Here is a 22,738-nt window from a genome sequence, read left to right as displayed (position 1 = left end):
ACCTGCCTTCGGCCCAGGGCATGATCCTGGAGACCCAGGATTGAGTCCCACGCCGGGCTCCCTGCATGGAGCCTGCTTCTCCCTCTGCCTGTGTCTCTACCTGCCTCTCTCTCTCTCTCTCTCATGAATAAATAAATTAAATCTTTAAAAAAAATAATAAATTAATTAATTAATTAATTAAAAAGAATAAAAAAAAAAAAGAGAAAGCAAGACCTCAGCAGATAAAAGAAACCATAAGAACAGGGACATGGGTAAATGGCGATAGCTTTATGCATATGGCCAAAGCAAATTATTCCCACCATCGGTCAGTAATGAAAACAATACATGTTGAAAACAGCAATGATGGTGGGTAGTTAGCCAGGCCTACTAAGGTCAGTTCCCCCATCCTCCACCGCCCCCTAGTTAATGTTTCTATGAAACCTGTGTAGATAGTCACCTATGAAGTTCCCTACTGCCTCTCTCACAATTGGTTTTCTTGAGTTGTTTTTCCTCCCTTTTTCCCACATACTTCACGTTCTACAATAATAAAACCGATAGCCAACCCAGATTCAGGGTTTCACCTTGGCACCTGTACTTCTTGGTATTGCCTGATGGTGAAGCCCTTTCAGAATCTGAAGTATCTGTTCCAAGATACTGGATTCTGAGTAATCATTTCATCTCTCATCGGAACATGCCATGTGGCAAAATAAAAAGGAAAAAAAAACCACCCTGGGGATGGGGGGGGGGGCAGAATAGAATATCCAAAAACTGTGGGACAAATATAACACCAAAAGGAGAAGAAAGAGAAAATGGGACAGAAGAAATATTTGCAGCAATAATGACTGAGAATTTCCCCTAAAGTAATGACAAATATCAAACTACAGATCCAGGAAGCTCGGAGAACACCAAACAGGATAAACAGCAAAAATCTCCACCTAGGCATATCATACTCCAACTGCAGAAAATCAAAGACAAAGTCTTAAAAGAAGTCAGAGGGAAGGAAAACAGCTTACTTATAAAGGAAGACTGATAAGAATCACACCAGACTTCTCTCCATAAACCATGCAAGCAAGAAGAGAGGAAAGGGAAGTATCTAAAGTGTTGGAAGAAAAAAGCCAACCTAGACTTCTGTATCCAGCAAATTATCTCTCAAAAGTGAAGGAGAAATACTTTCTGAGACAAACAAAAATTGTGAGAACCAGTACACCTGCCTTTCAAGAAATGTTAGAAGTTCTTCAAAAGGAAGAAAAATGATAGTCAATTAGTAGTTCTTTGCTTTTGTTTCCCTTGCCTCCAGGGACATGTCTCATAAGAAGTTGCTATGGCCAAGGTCAGAGAGGTTGCTGCTTGTGTTCTCCTCTAGGATTTTGATGGTTTTCTGTCTCACATTTAGGTCTTTCATACATCTTGAATTTATTTTTGTGTATGGTGTAAGAAAGTGCTCTAGTTTCATTCTTCTGCGAGTTGCTGTCTAGTTTTCCCAACACCATTTGTTGAAGAGAATGTTTTTCTTTTTTTTCTTTTATTCATTTGTTGAAGACTGGTTGACCATCCTGTTGTGGGTCCATTTCTGGGTTCTCTATTCTGTTCCATTGATATATGTTTCTGGTTTTTTTCTTTTTTCTTTTTTCTTTTAGGTGCCACTACCATACTGTCTTGATGATTACATCTTTGTAATATAGCTTGAAGTCTGGAATTGTGATGTCTCCAGATTTGGTTTTCTTTTTCAACATTACTTTGGCTGTTTGGGGTCTTTTCTGCTTCCATGAAAATTTTAGAATTATTTATTTGAGCTCTGTGAAAAAATGCTAGTGTTATTTTGATAGGAATTGCTTTAAACGTGTAGACTGCTTTGGGTAGTATAGACATTTTAACAAGACTTGTTCTTCTAAAACATGAGCATGGAATGTTTTTCCTTTTTTTTTTTTTTGTCTTCTTCAATTCCTCTTATAAGTGTTCTATAGTTTTCAGGATACAGATCTTTTACCTCTTTGGTTAGGTTTATTCCTAGGTATCTTATGCTTTTTGGTGCAACTATAAATGGGATCAATTCCTTGATTCTCTTTCTGCTGCTTCATTATTGGTATAAGAAATGCTGAATTCATGCATCAGTTCTAGCAATTTTTTGGTGAAGTCTTTTAGGTTTTCTACATACAGTATCACATCTGAGAAGAGTAAAAGTTTGACTTCTTCCTTGCTGCTGTATATGCCTTTCATTTCTTTTTGTTGTCTGACTGCTGAGGCTAGGACTTACCGTACTCTGTTGAAAAACAGTGGTGAGAATGGACATTCCTGTCATCTCCTGACCTTAGGGGAAAAACTCTCAATTTTTTCCCCACTGAGGATGCTATTAGCTGTGGGTCTTTCATATATGGCCTTTATTCCCCCAGCCTTATTTTAAAACAGTTTTTTCACTATGTAAATGCTAATATGGGTATTTTAATACTAACTACTTTTTTCTTTCATTGCATTTCCTTAAACATTTTCCAAAAGTGAATCACTAGATCAAAGCATACGTATAACTTTAGAGGTCTTAATAACACACACACACACACACTATATACTTTAAGTTGCTCTCAAGAAAACAAAGTGGAGGGCAGCCTGGGTGGCTCAGCGGTTTGGCACCGCCTTCAGCCCAGGGTATGATTCTGGAGTCCCGCAATTGAGTCCCATGTTGGGCTCCCTGCATGTAGCCTGCTTCTCCCTCTGCCTGTGTCTGTCTCTCTGTATATATATTATAATTTCTCATGAATAAATAAATAATTAAAAAAAAGACAAAGTAGACTATGAAGGAGGAACACACATGCAAAGAGAGCAATGATAACATGTAGTGCCTCCTCTGCACAAACAGGTCAATACTGCTGAGGAATAAAGCAAAGAGAAATGGGAGAAAGGAAGAAAATGAACCTGGATAGACAGGCCTTGAATCACATCAAGGAAGGCCATGAGGAGTTGTGTTTTGCTTTGGATAAGAGAGCAGAAAGAACTCTGAGAAGGAGAACTTTGCCTGTTTTAAAAATGGAAGAAGAACTAGGAAGGCTGGTTAGGAAGCCTGCAAGAGGGATCAGGAGAGAGATACTGTGTGCCTGAACCAGAGGAGTAGGGAACAGAAGAGAGGACTCCTATATATATACAGGAGCTATCCAAAAAAGGTTGTGGTCATAATTGATTCTGTATGGTATGGCTGAGAAACTGGAGTAAAGCAAAGTGAAGAATACATCATTACTCTCAGAATTTTATTTAAAACACTTATACGTAATTTCCTGCTTACTTCTCTATTTCCTCCATTAGAATGTAAATTCCCTCAAGGCAGGGCCCCATCTTATTCACTATTTCATCTTCCATGCCTGCCGGAGTGCTTAGCATACTATAGTTATTCAGTAAATTGTTAAATGAAATAAATTGGCAGATAATGCCATTTCAACCTCAAGTATAGTACTTAACAGACAGCAATTTCATTATAAAGACGTAATCAATAAAGAAATAAACAAGTGTAGGCTATTTTCTTGCTATCAACCATCTATCTATCTATCTATCTATCTATCTATCTATCTATCTATCTATCTAAAGGGTCTAGAGATTAGGAAATGATATGTTTTAAAAGGTTAAATCTGAGCTTCTGGCAAAGTACTAACCAAAAACACTGAAGGGTTTAGAACAAGTCTCATCAAAATATGTCACTTTGGCATATGGACTATTTTGAGCTAAAGGCAATTAAGACCCTGTGAGCTCAAGAGAAATCTTTCCCCTCCAATTAACTACCTAAAAGAATCTAAAGCGGGAGTCTTTCCCAGAGTAAGAGTTATTATCAGAGATAAATTTCATCTGAGTGGCCCATCTGTATGGCCGGGCAAAAATCTAAATCCCGAACATCTGCTCTTCTTGCCCTGTAAATTGCCCTCCTCCTCTCTGAAATCCTAGGCCCCTATCCCCCATTCCTTAGCTCAGGATGGCATATATATCTTATTTTACCTTTCTGTCTTTGAAACTCTCACGTACATGGGGTTTTCATATACATGAAATTAAATTTGATTTTCTCCTGTTATTCTGACTCCTATCAATTTGATTCTTCGTCTAGCCAGAAGAACCTTTGAAGGGTAGAGGAAAATTTATCCTAACAATAGGATTAACTGGTGGTAAGCCTGGACAAGCTGATAGGCACTAACAGAAGTAGAAATGAATTTTTCTATGTCAAACTTCATGAACGGAATATTCTAATTTTTTAAAAGACGTATTCACTTGAGAGGTGGTAGCATGTGTGCATATGGGGTAGGGGGAGCTGAGGGAGGAAGAGAATCTCAGCAGACTCTCTACTGAGCGTGGAGCCCAACACAGGGGCTCAATCTCACAATCCTGAGATCCTGACCTGATCTAAAATCAAGAGTCAGATGCTTTTGCAACCAAGGGGAGGAGTGTGGGGGGATGGGGTGACTGGAGTGATGGGCACAAGGAGGGCACTTGATGGGATGAGCACTGGGTATTATACTATATGTTGGCAAATTGAACTGAAATTAAACATTTTTTTTTAATTAAAAAAGAGATGCTTAACCTACTAAGCACCCAGGTGCCCCCATAACAATCTAATTTTTTATTTAATTGTGAAATATGCTATTTTAACAAAGAGTGTCAATATCTTAAAATGTCCTTTCAAAATTATCCACAGAAACACTGACAAATTCAACTTAAATCCAATGTATAACCATTTCCATAATCTATGTTTTGCTCCTTGGCAAAGCTACTCATTTTCTTAGCAACACTCAAGTTTTACTTTATTTTGATTAAAGATTAGAAATACAATGTGACTTTTATGTGTTCTTTTTTTTCCTACAAGAAAATCATACCACATATTTCAGAGGCCTCCAGGACATGGTTAACAAAGGCTAAATCGACATTACCAAGAGAAGTGTACTGGGGAAAATACTGTGAATATAAATATACTTGCACATTTTCTTTATTCCTTATGCAGCTCATTGCCCCACAAAAGCCATCAGTGTCCTTTTCTATTATTCTTCAAGCATCCCCACTCCACAAAAGGCCTACATCTGGATGTAAATATATCAGGAGAACTCCCATGAGAATTCTTGGCCTGGCAGGAGTGCACACAGGGAGTGGGGGAAGGATGGGCCTTATGTAGCAGATGTCCCAAAGAAGGGAATTGGAAGAGAATGCAAATCCGTTCTCTCCCAAGCTGTTGGCCTCAATTCAGGCAAGTAATTTGCTTCTGTAGGATTAACTACCCCGCCAAAAACTATCTAATCTTTCTATGTACAGATGCCACCAATATCTTTGTAGGTCAATTAATTCTACTGAGGACATTATTTACATAGCAAAGATAACAAAGAAATCGAACAAAGACAATAGAGAAATATACTTAAGAATTCCAACTAGAAGATTTGTCCCTTTAAAAATGCTATTGACAAAATAAAAGGCTACCCCCCTCAAAAACAACTCAATGAATACTGGTAAATGTTAAATCAAATATGCATAAACTATATATATATATATATATATATATATATATATATATATATCCATATCCTATTAACTCAGGTTTTGTGGGCAAAAGTAAAAAAAAAAAAGTAATATTCTGACATGACACACATATACAGTCTCCATCTGAAAACGACTGTTTTCTTTCATTTTCCTTACTTGCCAGAACACTGCTAAAAGAACTTCATGAGTGGTTGGGGGAGAACCTGGTTGTTTAAAAAAAAAAAAAAAAAAAAAAATCAAATGCTTAAGAACAGAATGGGAAGAATCAAAGGCAAAAATAGTCTCCACTGTCTGCCAGTGAAAACTGCCAGGCAGGCCCAGTCTACCTATTCTTGCTGTTCTTTTTCCTCTAAGCGTCTTTTCCATATTCCCTTGTTTCCCAGAACCTGACAAGACTCTAATCCCTTTTTTATCAGATTAGTCAAAAAGAATTCTTATTTAAAAAGGCTAAAATGTGTTGGGAAATCAGTCATTTAGAGCGATGACTGCATTTATATTACCTAATACTGGTATCTTTTTATTTATAAAAAATAAGATTTGGCCAGTATCATCTTCTGCATTTTATTACATGTGAGAAAGAGCCAAGCACAAAGCTGAATTTCCTCTGTCCTTCTAGCTTGAGTCCCACCAGATAGGACGGTTGGAGAAAAAGGACTTGATCAAATAAATTACCCTAAGGGAAGAGGCTCTAGGTCCTAGTGATGTGAGGAACAAAGGAAAAAAGTAAATGTGGATAAAACTGAATTTCCTTATCACCTGCAGCCCCCTGGCAGATACTTGAGGCAAGGCAGGATAAAACATTCCTCCAGGAACTCCCAAAAGGGAAAGACAATCTTAGCTTGACAATAGCTAGGCCTCCAGCATCCTGTGAGTCTTCATTAGCATATGGAAACCCTTTTGGAAACTTCCCTTGTCTTTACCTTCCTCAACACCAGAATATATAATCAGATGCTCTCACAATCCCAGGGCAGCCCTTTCTGCTCAGGGGTCCTGTCCCATGCTATAAAAACACCTTTTTGCACCAAAGACATCTCAAGAATTCTTTCTTGACTATTGGCTTCGAACCTCAACATTTCCACATCATTAGGAGAATGGATATACCACAAGGGAGGAACAGGAGGAACTGTGCCACAAGAGAAAGGGGTGCACAGGTCACAAAGAAAGGGCTGGGGCTGAGGCTGGGTGCCTCCTTCCTTGGTCTACTCAGCACCTCCCATCTTCTTTCACATCTCTGTCCCCAGCTCTCTCCACCCTTTCCCCACCAACACCCAACTGATCTAAGATGTTCCTATCAGTTAACTACAAATGACCTTGGCCCAAACTGGCTCTGCGGGAGAGACAAATGATTCATAGAAATTAAAAAAAAAAAAAAAGAAATTATCTAGCCTCAGTGATATTCTAAGAACAGGGAATTAAAACATAGATGATGTGAAGATGTTTTGAACAGTGGTGCTGGGGTATGTAGTCAGATTGCCTTTCTAAACATCTGCCTGTGCATGTTTCTAAACATCCACATCTGGATGACTGAATTTAAATGCAGCCTGGTCTGCTCTAGATTTAAATGACTGAGATTCCAAAAAATTATTACAATCAACAAGACTACTGGCATTGTGGTATGTAAAAATAGCACAGAATCCTGGAATAACCCAAACTGAGATGATCATTAAGTAACTAAATGACTGTTTTCAGCAGCTAGTGTACACCATAAAGCAACATAAAAGTTTGTACGTCTGATGGGAAAGCTATGTCATACTGGAACATTACCCTTACACCACCGATGCTTAACTCAGTACACATCAAAAATATCCCCACCTACAATGGTTCTGTGGGTTTGGGCCCAGATGTCTGTATTTTTACAAGTTTCTAAGGTGATTCTGACACATACTTCCAGTTAGGACAGAGTGACTGTCTTAGAGGATGTTAAATATTATTCCACTCAACTCCCAATTAGTCCACTTAGTCACAGCAAAATGTTAAGATCTCTCACACAGAGCTGCTCTGCTTACAAATCCATTACTAATCTTATCTCCCTGGGTTAATTTTCATGTGATGAGTACCAGAGTAGGACTTAAAAAAAAAAAATTAAACTTTGCTTCTCACACCACCACAAGAAGTTATTTAAAATTAACACTTCAAATGAGGATTTAAGAGGTAATAAATTTAGAGGTGAGCTAGGAACTAGGGGTTTATTTTGAAAGTAAAACTATCAATCCACAGTATGGAATAAAGAACAGGAAAAAGTGATGTTAGGATAGAAAGGGGAAGCCAGATGGTCATCAGATTCTTCCTGAACCATGTCTTCACGGCATCACTTCATTATTTTCTTTTTACAATGATAACAACTCACCATGTATGCCCATGTTCAAATGAAAAGTATTCCCTCAAGATATAATCTATTTTCATCAGATGTTTTGGAATAATTTATGAAACTGTCAAACTAACATTAAATATCAAAAGTTGATTATACTATTCAGATAAAATGATCCAGTTTCCTTTCTTCTTTTTTTTAGGGGAGACGGGGAATAGGGAGAGGCAGAGAGAGTTCATGACCTGAGCCAAAATCAAGACTTGGACACTTAACCGACTGAGTCACCATGCGCTCCACAATGGGCCAGTATTCTTTTTTTTTTTTAAAGATTTATTTATTTATTTATTTATTTATGAGAGAGAGAGAGAGAGAGAGAGAGAGAGAGAAAGAGGCAGAGACACAGGAGGAGGGAGAAGCAGGCTCCATGCCAGGAGCCTGATGTGGGACTCGATCCCAGGACTCCAGGATCGCGCCCTGGGCCAAAGGCAGGCGCTAAACCGCTGGCCAGTATTCTTAACCTCAATCTATTTCCTTTAATTTTCATCTATCTAGAATAAAAACAAATTTATTAACATACCTTGGGTCAAGAAGACTCCTCAAAAATTTGAAAAGCAAAACTTGGTTCTGAATAGAAAAACAATAAAAAAAAATTAAATTCTTCAAACTATGCCATGGTAAAGAACAATTCTAGAAAATCCCTTTTAAGTCAAACAATAAAAAAAAAAATTAAATTCTTCAAACTATGCCATGGTAAAGAACAACTCTAGAAAACCCCTTTTAAGTCTATGTACAGATCTAAGAAATTCTAAAGAGTCATTTGGAGGTCATTTCCTCTCAGTAATTGAAATCACTGTCACACATTCCATTTTGAGTGCAGAAGAAACACAAATGCATTGTTACTGTCAAAAAAATAAAAGCCCTATACTAAGACACATCCTTAGTGGTTCTCGGCACTAGGACCTTGGGAAAGGCAGGTGCTCTGAACTGCTGTGCTGACAGTGAGTTCTAGCTACACTGAGGGGTTCACACTGCCTCACCAGGTCCTCTTTTTTGTGACAATAGCCTATTGTGATATAATCTAAGTAGAATGGGAGTTTGAGACACAAACAGCAACCACCACCAAAAAAGTTCATTAACTTCTGTAATCAACTACAGAAGAGATGTCACACTGCAACATTAACAATTAATATGTCATGAAATCTGGGTTCTGTTTCTTCCACTTACTTGCCATGTGACTGTTTAAATCACTGACTCTCTTAGTAATTCAGTTTACTTATCTGAAACAGAGAACACAATATCTTCTCTGCCTTCTGCAGAGGTAGAAGTGAAAATTAAATGAGATACACCTTAAAATACCCTGAATATAAATAATGTTTTTAAGTTCTTAGGGAAACTAAGCAAAAATTATAGCTTAGTTTTTCTTTCTTCTTTCTTTTTGGATACTTCAAACTTCATCCATATAAAGCAAAGAACTCTCAAAACTGAAAAGGATTAATGTACTTTAGAAGATGACATTTAAAACATGTTATCAGTCTTTGATTCTCTATCATTTTCCTGGTCTATCATTTTGTTTTATTTAATAGGACTCTCCTCCTGGTTATAACTTAATATTCTGGCTTTTTTTCATTTCAAGAATTCTCAAAATAATTGGTTAGAAGCGTTATTTCTTGCCACTAAGAAAGGTACTTTCATATTCAGTAAATCTTTGCAATAAAATAAATACTTCATTTATTTAAAAGAAATGTATAAGACTCTCCAAGCACTCCACAATCAAATAAACATCTTTTAAACAAAATCTATGACACTTTAGCTTTTTTATGTTTGTCTGATAAGTGACATTATATTTATTTACTTGGCCTCTCTGTCTCTAAGGATCTTTAGAGACTAAGGGAAACAGAAAATCCTGCTTAGATAACCTTAAATGACAGTGACAACACTAAGGTGAGGCAATAGGTCAGAAACTGCTGACTTTTAAAGAGGGGATGGAGAGTAGTTTTAGCAGAAGTGTCCTCCTGTCCTAATCACTAGAATGGACTGAATGATTCTCCATGTACTTCTCAGTATCCTGGGCAATGCTTTATCATCATTTAAGTTCAACTATTCTGCAACTGTCTGTTGGCTTATCTGCCTTCTTCCTTAAGCATAGGCATACATGTCTATGTTTTTATATCCACAGCACATAACAGTGTTATTGGGTCACAGAAGGTACATAATATTTATTGAATTAATGGATATGTTGAGTTCATGGACCTCATTATGCTGGACAGCCAAGCCTGATGCCTGGGAGTCACTTTTAACTCATTTTCAAGTCCTGTACATGTTTTATACCACAACACACCCTGAACCCATCCACACCACCACCACTTACTTAGTCCCCATTCTCGCCATCTTCTGCCTAAACCCTTCACTTTCTAACTAGTCTCCATGGTCTCTGTTCTCCATATGCTCTGTTAGTCTACTCCCCACACTATAAAGTTAGTTTTCTATAAAATGAATCTAATGATGTCCTTTTGCTGAAAAACTTTAGTAATTCTCTAGGTTATCTAGAATATCCAGTACAATTTCTAGTGCTACACATAAGATTGTTCAGTATCAGAGTGCAAACTCTCATTTCTAGCCTCTCTAGTTTCAACTCCTCCCTCCAGCAGACCTTTTCTAGCTTCACCACGTGCTCCTCCCACCATCATCCCCAGCACGTCATGCTTCACACAGACCTGGCCATTCTCTGGATATGCATGTTGTCTCATTCCTTCAAGTCTCTACATACCCATAATCCTCTATCTAGAAAGTGATTCTCAATTCTCTGCCTAGAAAATGGATGCCGGGATCCCTGGGTGGCGCAGCGGTTTGGCGCCTGCCTTTGGCCTAGGGCGCGATCCTGGAGACCCGGGATTGAATCCCACGTCGGGCTCCCGGTGCATGGAGCCTGCTTCTCCCTCTGCCTGTGTCTCTGCATCTCTCTCTCTCTCTCTGTGACTATCATAAATAAATAAAAATTAAAAAAAAAAAAAAAGAAAAAGAAAATGGATGCCAGTCACTCAGGACCCAGCCCAGGCATGGCTGGGGGCTCTTGTCTGGCATCAGTCCACCACTCTCTGCTCTTATTCCTACAGTGCTTTCTCCATGTGTCTGCTGTAGCACTTGTAACCTTGCATGGTATATAAGCACTTCTTTAGTTCACAGGAAAAATTAAAGAGAAGATTGTATTCTTATTTGCAACCCAAGGCCTACCTTACAGTATATGGTAAGGCCATAATAAGTGTTTTAGTTAATAAACTGCATATCTTTGTCTCTCAGGCCAGCTGCCCCCACTCACTGCTTTGGTTTTCAACTTAAAAGGTTATCCTCTCCTTCAAGTATGGGTACTTGAGGACTCTGGGTCATGCTTTATGTTGCTGTCATTGTCCTACTTCCTACCTCTATCACTTACAGCCTTAACGACAGTGAGCAAAACTCATTATTTTCACTGCAATCATAGTGACAAGTGGAACACTAGGTTCACTAATGAGTACTTCAAACTGAACATCTCAATATTTGACATTAATATAACTGTATTCTAGTTAAGATTTTACAAGAAAAATTCTAAATAGTCAGCATTAACTTAATGTGAGGATGACAAAAGTCTGAATAAATAATAAATAACATCAACCTCAAAGAGAATACAGATGTAGTTCCTATAGAAAAACAAAAGAAAACAAAAAAGAGGAGGAGGGATCTTCTGTGGATTACAAATTCTAGAATAAGTACAGAGTATAGTTCTAAAAATGTTTCTGGGATGTTACTACTTACTATGCAAAAAGATGAACTCCTTCATTTCCAGATGCAGAGATTATCACACAACTGCTCCCAAATACACACACAGTATAAAAAATGCTTAAATGGCAACTATCGAAGAAATTACTACAATCAAAAGTGCTTAAATGGATATTCAGTAATTATCTCTCCACTAGATGTTTCTTCCCAATTTATTTTTGCAATATTTACCTGGAGTTTTTTAATGACTGTTTCAATCTGTTCAGAAAAGTGAGTAGCAACCAGCTCTGCAGCTTTACAGGGCCTCAGGGATACAAGTTCCTAAAGTGAAAGGAAAAGATAAAGTGATCTCTTATGTTAACTAGAATTTCCATTTGTGTGAAACATGATTTGCCTACTTTAGTATTTTCATAAGCTTCTACACTGCCTTTCAGAAGACCTCAATATAAGGTCTCAATTTAAAGGCACATTGCAAAGGAACAAAATTAGAAATATACCAGGTAAAAAATAGATTTTGATATAACAGTAATTCAGAATGCTTAGAAAATGAAAGCATTAAAACTCTGGATATAAGCCTTGATATCTACAGGATGAACAGAAGGAACAAAAGCTTTCCCAAATTTCCTAGTCAGTGAATTTCACCCTTGAGCTTAAAGTAATCACTGGAAACAATGAAAAGAAAAAAAGAGGAGAGTTGAAAATTTTCTAACTAAAATTTTGAAAACTTTACTCTTGATGCCTGGTGGATTTTGAAACAAGGAGTGTATTGGGATGCCCGAGTGGCTCAGCGGTTGGGCACCTGCCTTCAGCTCAGGGCATGATGCTGGAATGCCTGGATCAAGTCCCACATCGGGCTCCCTGCATGGAGCCTACTTCTCCCTCTGCCTGTCTCTGCCTCTCTCTCTCTGTCTCTCATGAATAAGTAAATAAAATCTTTTAAAAAAAAAAAGGAGTGTCTTAAAACAATTAAGGGTCACAAGTCTTACATGAGACTAAGAGGTTGATCACTGTTTATCAATTACAGTAAATAACATCTATTCCTGCCAAATTTAAGACTTCCAATCTGCCCTCTCCTGGAACTTTCATAAACATTATGGCTGGCTATTTATCTTCTTGAAACTCTCTTCTAAGTTGGTTTCTGTAACTTACTCTTCTACCCTTCCAACTGCAGCTTTACATGGCTAAAATGCAAAGACCAACTACAGATTAACATGATATACTGTCAAATAAAAATGAGACAAGTTACTGTGACAGCAACATTCATGGTACATCTAATATGTCTGTATCAGTACCTGCTCTTTAATAATGAGCAGACATTAGTAACTATACTCTATACTACTTTTATATAATAGACCTCAAAACAGAGAAGGTACAACTAACCAATACTACAAATGAAAAGGGGGGATATTACTACCAATCTGCAGATATTAAAAAGAAATTATTATGAATGAATTTATATCAAGAATTTGAAAATTTAGACAACATAGAGAAAAGTTTCTAGAAAAAATGTCTTTTAATAAGTTGACTTAACAATTAGAAAAACCTGCCTTGATTTTTAATCACTAAGGAAACTGAATGAATATTAAAAAAATTTTTCCATATGGAAAACTCCAGGCCCAAAGAGCATCACTGGTGAGTTCTAACAACCATTTAAGGAAGAAATAATGCCAACATTAATTAACCCTTAAAGAGAATAGGAAAAACAAAAACAAAACTTCACATTTCCTGAGACGATCAAAATTTTTGACACCTAACCCCAATAGGATAATATAAAAAAGGAGAACTACAGATCAGTCATAATCATAAGCACTGATACAAATATCCTAAATAAAAACAAAGTCCAACAATATTTTAAAAGGATAATGCCAGGATTAAGTTATGGTTATCCACATTAGTCAAGGCTGGTTTAGTATCAATAAGATTCACCATAACTATAGAGTAAGAAACAAAATGTGAAAAAATTCATTTATGAAAAAATTGTTAACATACAGAAATAAAAGACTTCCATAAAAGTCTAGTAAACATTGTATTTATATTGGAAATAAAAATGTTTAAAATACCATTAACAATAGCAAATTTTATGCTAAAAATATGAAATTGTGACAGCTAATCTAATGAAGAATGGAAAATCCCTAGAGAAAATTATAAACCCTTATAGAAGCTCTTGAATAAAGGCTTATATCATATGGTCATAAACTGGAAGACTCTATATCATAAAGATGCCAATTAAATTTAAGATAATTGATGGATTCAGTGCAATCTCTATGAGAATCATAAAGTTAAAAGAAGTTTTTTGGTAGAACTTGACTAGCTCATAATAAAATATATTTAAAAGCATAAAAGGTTGATAGGTGGGGAGGATGGCAGAGTAGGAGGATCCTAAGCTCACCTCTTCCCACTGATACAACTAGGTAACACCCATATTAGTATAAACCTAGAAAAGACTCGAAGACAGGCAGAACGAACACACTCTCCACAGCTAAATATAGAGAGGAGAACCCACTGTAGGGAGTAGAAAGGGTGAAGACAAGGTACAGAGCAAAATGGACCAACGGGACTATCCACAGGAACGATGGACACCGTGGGCATGGAGTGGAGAGAAAAACGGACTCTCACATCAGGGTGAACAGGGGACTTCACACTGCAGGGCACTTACAGGACCTCTTCTTCATAAAGCCACTATTTTCAACAGGAGACATAACTGACTTTCCTAACACATAGAAGTAGACACAGAGAGTTCAACAAAATGAGGAGACAAAGGAATATGTCTCAAATGAAAGAACACGACAAAAATCACAGCAAGATAGCTAAATGAAACAAAGATAATATGCCTATACAAAACTTAAATTAGTGGTCATAAAGATACTCACTAGACTTAAGAGAGTGGAGGACCTCAGTAAGACTCTTAACAAAGACACAGAAAATATCAAAAAGAACCAGAGATGAAGAACTCGATTACTGAAATTAAAAATATATTACATGAGATAAATAGTAGACTAGAAGAAGCAGAAGAATGGATGAGCAGAAGAATGACCTGGAGGACAGAGTAACAGAAAGCAATGAAGCTGGACAAAACAGAGGGGGGAAAAAAAAGGGAAAACGTCTTAGAGACATCAGCAGCACCATCAAGCACAGTAACATTCACATTATGGGGATTCCATAAGAAGAGAGAGAAAGGGGTGTAGATAGTTTATTTCAAGAAACAATTGCCAAAAACTTCCTGATTCTGGGGAAGGAAATATCAAGATCTAGGAGACACAGAGAGCCCCCCAACAAAATCAACCCAAAGAGGTCCTCACCAAGACACACAGTATTTAAAATGGCAAAATGTACTGATAAAGAGTGAATTTTAAAAGCAGCCAGAGGAAAAAAAATAAAATTAAATAAAATAAAAGCAGCCAGAGAAAACAGTTATGTACAAAGGAAACCCCTAAAAGGATAAGAGCTGATTTTTCAGCAGAAACTTTGAAGGCCAAAAGACCAAGTATATTCAAAGGCTAAAAGAAAAAAATCTGCAGCCAAGAATACTCTATCCAGCAAGGCTACCATTCAGAACAGACGGGGAGATAAAGAGTTTCTCAGACAAACAAAAGTTAAAGGAATTCATCATCACTAAAACAGTCCCATAAGAAATGTTAAAGGGAACTCTCTGAGTGGAAAGAAAGACAATAAGAGTAAGCAGTAAACACAAAAGCAGTAAAATTAAGTATATCTATAAAAATCAGTCAAGGCATTCACAAAATACATGGATATAGAGTACGCCACCATATGCCTAAAACCTGGGAGGGAAAGGAGTAAAAAAATGAGTTCTAACTTAAGTGACCATCAACTTAATACATGCATAAATGTTACATATAAATCTAAGGTAATCACAAATCAAAAACCAGTTACAGGAACATTTGGATGTATAGGCTTCATGCTCTGCTCATTGTTCAGTACTATTAATAGTCACAGGATAGAGATAGAGCTACTGAAATGGCAATTTGAATTTTAACATAGTTTAGAATTTGTCAGTATGTACACAAGGGAAGATCATTTTGGAATTTTGAGGGGGAAATGTGTTAAACATCTTATTTGAGTGCAGAATGATACTCTCACGTTTTCTGCTGCCAATAAAAAAATTCAGCTACTAATATATAAAAAATAGTAAAAGATATGCAAAAAATGAAGAGCAAGGAATCCAAGTATACTGCTAAACAAAGCCAACATACCATGAAAGTGTGTTGAGAGAGCATTTGAAAAAAGGTACAGAGAAAAACTATAAAAACAACCGTAAGATCAGTAACAAATGGCAGTAATAAACACATACCTATCAATAATTATTCTGAATACAAATGGACTAAATGCTTCAATCAAAAGACACAATGTGATATAATGGATAAAAAAAAACAAGACCCATCTATATGCTGCCTATAAGAGATTCATTTCAGATCTAAAGACATATACAGATCAAAAGTGAAGGGATAAAAAAAGCATTTACCATGCAAATGGAAGTAAAAAGAAAGCTAGGGTAGCTTTCTATATTGGACAAACTGGGCTTAAAAAAAAGAATATGAGACAAATAAAAGACATTATATAATTAAAAAGGTAACAATCCAACAAGAAAATATAACAACTGTAAGTATTTATGTACCCAACTTGGGAGCACCCAAATATATAAAGCAGATAATAACAACAGAAAGGAAGTCATTGATAATAAGACAATAACAGGTTACTTTAACATCCCACTTACATTAATGGACAGAATTTTCCAGTCAACAAGGAAATAGTGGCTTTGAATGACACACTACAACAGATGCATTTAACAGATATATTAAAAATATTCTGTCTTAAAATAGCAGAACACACATTTTTTAAAAATTGCACATGAAACATTTTCCAAAGAGATCACATGTTAGGCCACAATGAGTCCAAACAAATTCAGAAAGATTGAAATCACACCACACATCTTTTCCAACTACAATGCTATGAAACTAAAGTCAATCAGAAGAAAGAATCTGGAATGACTACAAATAAATCGAGGTCAAATAACATGCTACTAAACAACAAATGGGTCAACCAAGTAATCAGAGTAAATAAAAAAATAAATGGAGGGCAGCCCGGGTGGCTCAGCGGTTTAGCTCCTGCCTTCAGCCCAGGGCATGATGCTGGAGACCCGGGATCAAGTCCCACATTAGGCTCCCTGAATGGAGCCTGCTTCTCCCTTGGCCTGTGTCTCTGCCTCTTTCTCTCTCTCTATCGCTCAAGAATAAATAAATAAAATATTAAAAAAATAATAAATGGAAACAGGGGTGCTTGTAGCTCAATCAGTTAAGCATCCACATTTGGCTGGGATCCTGGTCCTGGGGTCCTGGAATCAAGCTCCATGTCAGGCTCCCCATTACCTGGGCAGCCTGCTTCTCCCTCTCCCTCTGCCCTGCCCCCTTGTTCATGCTCACTCTCTTTTGTATCCATCATAGCAACATTTTCCTAGATATGTCTCCTGAGGCAAGGGGAAAAAAGCAAAAATAAGCTACTGGAATTGTATCAAAATAAAAAGCTTCTGTACAGAAAAGGAAACCAACAAAACTAAAAGACAATCTTAATAGGAATATATCCAATAACAAGTTAGTATCCAAAATACATAAAGAATTCTATAGCACAATACCAAAAAACCAAATAATCCAATTAAAATGAGCAGAAGACATGAACAGACATTTCTGCAAAGATGACATACAGATGGGAAACAGATACGTGAAAAGATGCTCAACATCACTTATCATTAGGAAAATGCAAATTAAAACCACAAGGAGATATCACCCCATACTTGTCAGAATGGCTAAAGTCAAAACACACAAGAAACCAGTGTGGGTGAGGATGTGAAGAAAAAGGAACCCTCATGCACTGTGGTTGGAAATGCAAACTGATTTGGAAAACAGTGTATAAACTCCTCAAAAAATTAAAAATGGAGCTACCATATGATCCAGTAATTCTACTACTGGGTATTTACCCAGAGAATATGAAAATACTAATTTGAAAAGATATATGTACCGCTATGTTTACTGCAGCATTATTTGCAATAGTCAAATTATGGAAGCAGCCCAAGTTTCCATCAACAGATGAATGGATAAAGAAGATGTGGTCTATGTATACAATGGAATATTACTCAGCCATTAGAAAGGACAAATACCTGCCATTTGCTTCGACATGGATGGAACTGGAGGGTATTATGCTGAGTGACATAAGTCAATTGGAGGACAAACATTATACGGTTTCACTCACATGGGGAATATAAGAAATAGTGAAAGGAATTATAAGGGAAAGGAGGGGAAAATGAATGGGAAAAATTAGAGAGGGTGATAAAACATGAGAGACTCCTAACTCTGGGAAATGAAAAATGGGTAGTGGAAGAGGAGGCAGGCGGGGGGATGGGGTAACTGGGTGATGAGCACTGAAGAGGGCACTTGAGGGGATGAGCACTGGGTGTTATACTATCTGTTGGCAAATTGAAATTCAATTAAAAAAAAAAGATGTGGTATATATACACAATGGAATATTAGTCATAAAAAAGAATGAAATCTTGCCATTTGCAACAATATGAATGAATGTGAAGAGAGAGTATAATGCTAAGTGAAATCAGTCAGAGAAGGACAAATACCATATGATTTCATTTAATATGTGGAATTTAGGAAACAAAACAAAGGAAAAAGGAAACCAATCAAAAAAACAGACTCTTAACTATAGAGAACTGATGGTTACCAGAAGGGATGGGAGTGGGAAGATGGATGAAATAGGTGAAGAGGATTAAGAGTACACTTACCACAGTGAGCGCTGAGTAATGTACAGAACTGCTGAATCACTATACTGTACACGAAAAGTAATATAACACTGAAAGTTAACAGTACTGGAATTAAAGTTTAAAAATAAAGAAATAAATGTATAAAAGGTCAAAATAGCCAATACTCTCTTAAAGATGTCAAGATTTATTATAAAACAACAATATTTAATAGTGTGGTACTGATGCAGAGACAAATAAGAGCAGTGAAGAAGAATAGAGTGCTGAATAACAGATCAAACATAGAGATCCTTGATATGCTTCTGACAAAGTAGTATTGCTAAGCAATGGGGAAAGGCAACCTTTTAAAATAACTGTTGCTGGGAAAATTGGACACCCATACTTTAAAAATTAATTGCATACAGCCCCAGACCATATATAAAAACTTTTGAGCAGACCTAAGATTCAAAGACAAAAAATAAACAAGAAAGCTTTTAGACAATAATAAGGGAGAATTTCTTCTTTACTACAGAAGGAAAAAATTGATAATTTGACTACTAAGAAAAAAGAAGAACTTTGCTTTTAAAAGAACCACAGAAATGAGCCACAGAGTGGAAGATATCCACAACACATATCACTGAAAAAACTAACATTCAGGATACATGACAAATTCCCATAAATCAGTAAGTACAAGAGACATTCTAGTTTTAAAATGGGCAAAAGACTTCAATCGGCACCTCTCAGAAAGAGAATTTAAATGACCAATAAACAAAAAAAGACTATCAATCTTATTAGTAATTAAAAGTATGTAAATTACAAACATAATAAAATATCATTATACATGCACCAGACTGGCAAAATTTAAGTCTAGCAAGGATATAGAGCTAATGGAAAATCTCATTCAATGCAAGCATCTGGTGAAGTTGAATACATTTATCCCATTTAACTAGCAAGTATATAGGCCCCAGAGGAGAGATTTATCAAACATTAGCATGCATCAAAATCACCTGGAGGGCTTATCAAACCATATTGCTAGCCCTACCTCCAGAGTTTCCAATTTACTAGGTCTGAGGCAAAGATGGAAACTGCCCTTCTATCAAGTTCTCAGCTGATGCTGTAATGTGAGACTGCCCTCAAGAAATGCCTGTGTTTAAAATGCATGTATGAGAATGATTGTGGATGGACTACTTTTAATAGTCAAAAACTAGAAATAGAAATGTTCACCAACAGCAGAAATGACTAAATTGTAATATAACTGTAAAAATGGAATACTATACAAGAATTAAAATGAACCACAGCTACCTACAACAAAATGTACAAACTTCAAAGAGCAGAACTCCATTTATGTAAAGGTGAGAAAAAGGCAAAACAAACATGTCTTTTTAGAGACGCAGATATGTGCAGTAGCAGTATATAGAAAGGCAGGCCATTATCAGAAAAACCAGGATCCTGGCCATATTAGGGAAGGCAAGAAAGTGTAATCAGGAAAGGATATACACAAAAAGTCTAAGGTATTGGAAATAACTAAATTTCTTGATCTGGGCCTTGGATGTTTGCTTTTTTAAATGTGTCATTAAACTGTACATTTGTTGTATGCACTCTTTGGGATGTTTTCTGTATTTCAAATGAAAAATAAAGATTTATTTGAGAGAGAGAGAGAGAGTGCGAGAGAGAGCGAGTGGGGGAGGGAGGGGGAACTTAAGCAGACTCCCTGCTGAGTGCAGCCTGACATGGGAATTCAATCTCACCACCCATGAGATCATGGTGAACCAAAATCAAGAGTCGGACGCTCAAGTGACCTGAACCACCCAGGTGCCCCAAAATGAAAAATATTTTTAAAAATCTAATGAAACATATTTTGTCCATACTGGAAAAACCATTGGAACTAGAGATTCTTTACCTGGAATCCACAGATCCAATCTAAGGATAGCTTTTAGGCGATCCCTGAAATTATAAGCAAAATTATGCATCTGTGCATATGCACAATATTATGTGTCATGGGTCCAAATCTTTCAAGAGATTCACCCAAGAGGTCTATAACCCTCAAAGTGTTAAGAACCACTAATCTATATACCTGTGTCTACTGTCAGAAAATTGAGGACTTCCCTCCACCTTTCAAATCATTGAAAGTTGATTTTATTCACATAATTTAAGCCACAGAAGTTCTTCAACAAAAAGTCTATATATTTTTAACTGTGGCCTTAAGAGATATTAAAAAGTTCAAGGTGAAAAAAATGTGCAGATGTGGGGAAAACAGTCAGCAGAAATAATTGTTGTGCAGCAAAAACACTTCCTGATTCTCCAGTATGAGTTTTCTGCTGAGTGATTTGTTTACTCATTGATTAATTCATCATGTTTCACATTATACAGAGACAAAGCTTCATTTTCAGATGTCTGGAGTCCATGTGCTCAAACTACTGCATAATGCAGATGAAGTGAAATGAAGAAGCCATAATGTAACTATGGAGACAAGGGAATGATGAAAGGAAAAAGAATACAAAATGATTAAAGGAAAAAAAGATACAACTGAAAATAGAGAAAGGTTTTCCTGGGTTTTTTCCACCAAGATATATTCACCTTATCGTTAGCAGGAATATGGTAACATTAAATAACATATATGTTCTCAATCCTTCAGATGAAAAAGTGTAGCAATTACTTCAGACCACAGATCTACTGACTGACTATACCACCTTTCATACCACATGTTTCATATAAGATGCTGTTCACATTTCTGATCTCTCTAAACTTTACAACCATCAGGAACTAGAAGAAAGAATTCACATCACAAGCAGTTTCCTTAAAGTTTCAGAGCTTATCCTTTCTTATCATTTTCCATATGTATAATATTTTTAAAAAGATATTAAATAATCATATCTTTCACTATATCTCTAAGCCTTTCACCAGAAGTTCCCCTATCAGCTGATCTTTGCTACATGGAGAAAAACTTTGTAGATTTGTTCTCTCCAAAACTAGGATTACCTCAGCATCTTTCACTATACTTTTTTTTCAATTATCAGTGATCTATAAAACAGAATAAAAAAACCTGCTAACTGTTGGTTTTTGAGGTGCAGTGTACATGATGAATCTAAGAAAACGAACACGAGAACTGATTTGGGGGGTCCTCTTCAGAATGCATTTGTGATCATGTGTTCACCACACGTGCATTAGTCTCCTCATTTAGGCATCTATAAGTTTGTTTTTTAAAAAGAAGCTCTTGCTCTAAAGTCAACTCCTGCATTCTTGTAACACAGCATGCATAAACAAAATCAGAACTGTCATTCTATTATATATGGAAAAATAAAGGAAAGAGAACAACGCATTGCAGTAAAAATTCCATTGGGTGATTGAGAGGAATGGCTCCCTATCACATTTTAGAGGAGGAAGACCAATACTACTCTGAGTCATTCTAAGGTTCCAAAAACCCACTAAATCCAGTTTGTCATGCAGCTGAGTGAATGAGTTATTTTCAGAAGTCACAATACAATACATTGTATATGACATGGATTTGATGAAATATCAGGTGAAATAAATAATCTGAAAAAGGCATTAATCCTCAAGTAGATCAACTTAATGATATGCTATTACTTAGTTAGCATACACTTAATTTGGGAGATAGCCATACAAATGGGGAAGTTTAAAAAGTTTTGTTGAATCAGTACCTCGATATGATCCATTGCTTTCTGCCATACAGATTGCTTCTCCTCTGCACTGTGTCCAGGAATGGATAATATATTGTGAATATAGTTAAAGACTTCTTCCTGAAGAGCACAAGACAACTTATTTATTCATTCATTCATTCATTCATTCATTCATTCATTCATTCATTCAATATTTAGTCACTACCTACTATCTGTACCAGTCTTGGTAAGCATCTGTTACTTAGAGATGGTAAACCACTTGTAAATAGTTAAACTGCTGGAAATGGACACTAAAGAGAATAAGTTTAATGTTTAGGGTAGACTCTTGGAAGTTGCAAATCCATCCCAATTAATTTTGGTCTCAATTTCATTAACCAAATGAGGGAATATCATACTTCTTCTGTCTTTGGTCGACCATGTCCACATTCCCAATTTCATTTCACATCACTATTGCCCTTCTCTATTATCCTGGTCCCACTCCTAGAATACTTTTCATTGACTCTGCTTGACTGGCTTCATCTCAAATTCCAAAACTCAAGCTCTATGTCACCTCCTCTGAGATTCCTTCCCTGGATGCTCTGTAGAAGTCAGTTTTCCCAGTATGTTCTCAAGTTTGTCTCCATTTTCTTCTCTCAAGCACTCATCACATCTGTAATTAAGTATCTTGTTTCCTTATGTCAAATCTCCATCACTGAACTATAAGTTCTAACGCTGCAGAAAATATATCTATTTTAATGGTCAATGTATACTAATGGTAGGCACTCTACAAAAATCTGGTGAATAAATGAAGAAAAACCTTGAAATCAGCAAACA

At 36.5% G+C, this 22,738-nt stretch overlaps 1 protein-coding gene and 1 long non-coding RNA gene across 3 annotated transcripts in view; one reads left to right on the top strand and one right to left on the bottom strand.

Annotated features, from left to right (window-relative positions):
* Positions 1 to 22,738, bottom strand: part of VPS8 (VPS8 subunit of CORVET complex) — a 268,885-nt gene that overhangs the window by 110,409 nt on the left and 135,738 nt on the right. Inside the window, 3 exon segments of the mRNA XM_025451499.3 lie at positions 8,358 to 8,404; positions 11,765 to 11,854; positions 21,947 to 22,045. Of these exon segments, the coding sequence (XP_025307284.3) occupies positions 8,358 to 8,404; positions 11,765 to 11,854; positions 21,947 to 22,045 (236 nt within the window).
* The window catches only part of LOC125754293 (uncharacterized), a 176,151-nt gene that overhangs the window by 76,215 nt on the left and 77,198 nt on the right, over positions 1 to 22,738 (top strand). The gene's annotated exons all lie outside the window — the stretch shown is intronic.

This window comes from Canis lupus, chromosome 34 (assembly GCF_003254725.2).
Source record: "Canis lupus dingo isolate Sandy chromosome 34, ASM325472v2, whole genome shotgun sequence".
Lineage (NCBI taxonomy): Eukaryota > Metazoa > Chordata > Mammalia > Carnivora > Canidae > Canis > Canis lupus.
This window is presented reverse-complemented; position numbering and strand designations above follow the sequence as displayed.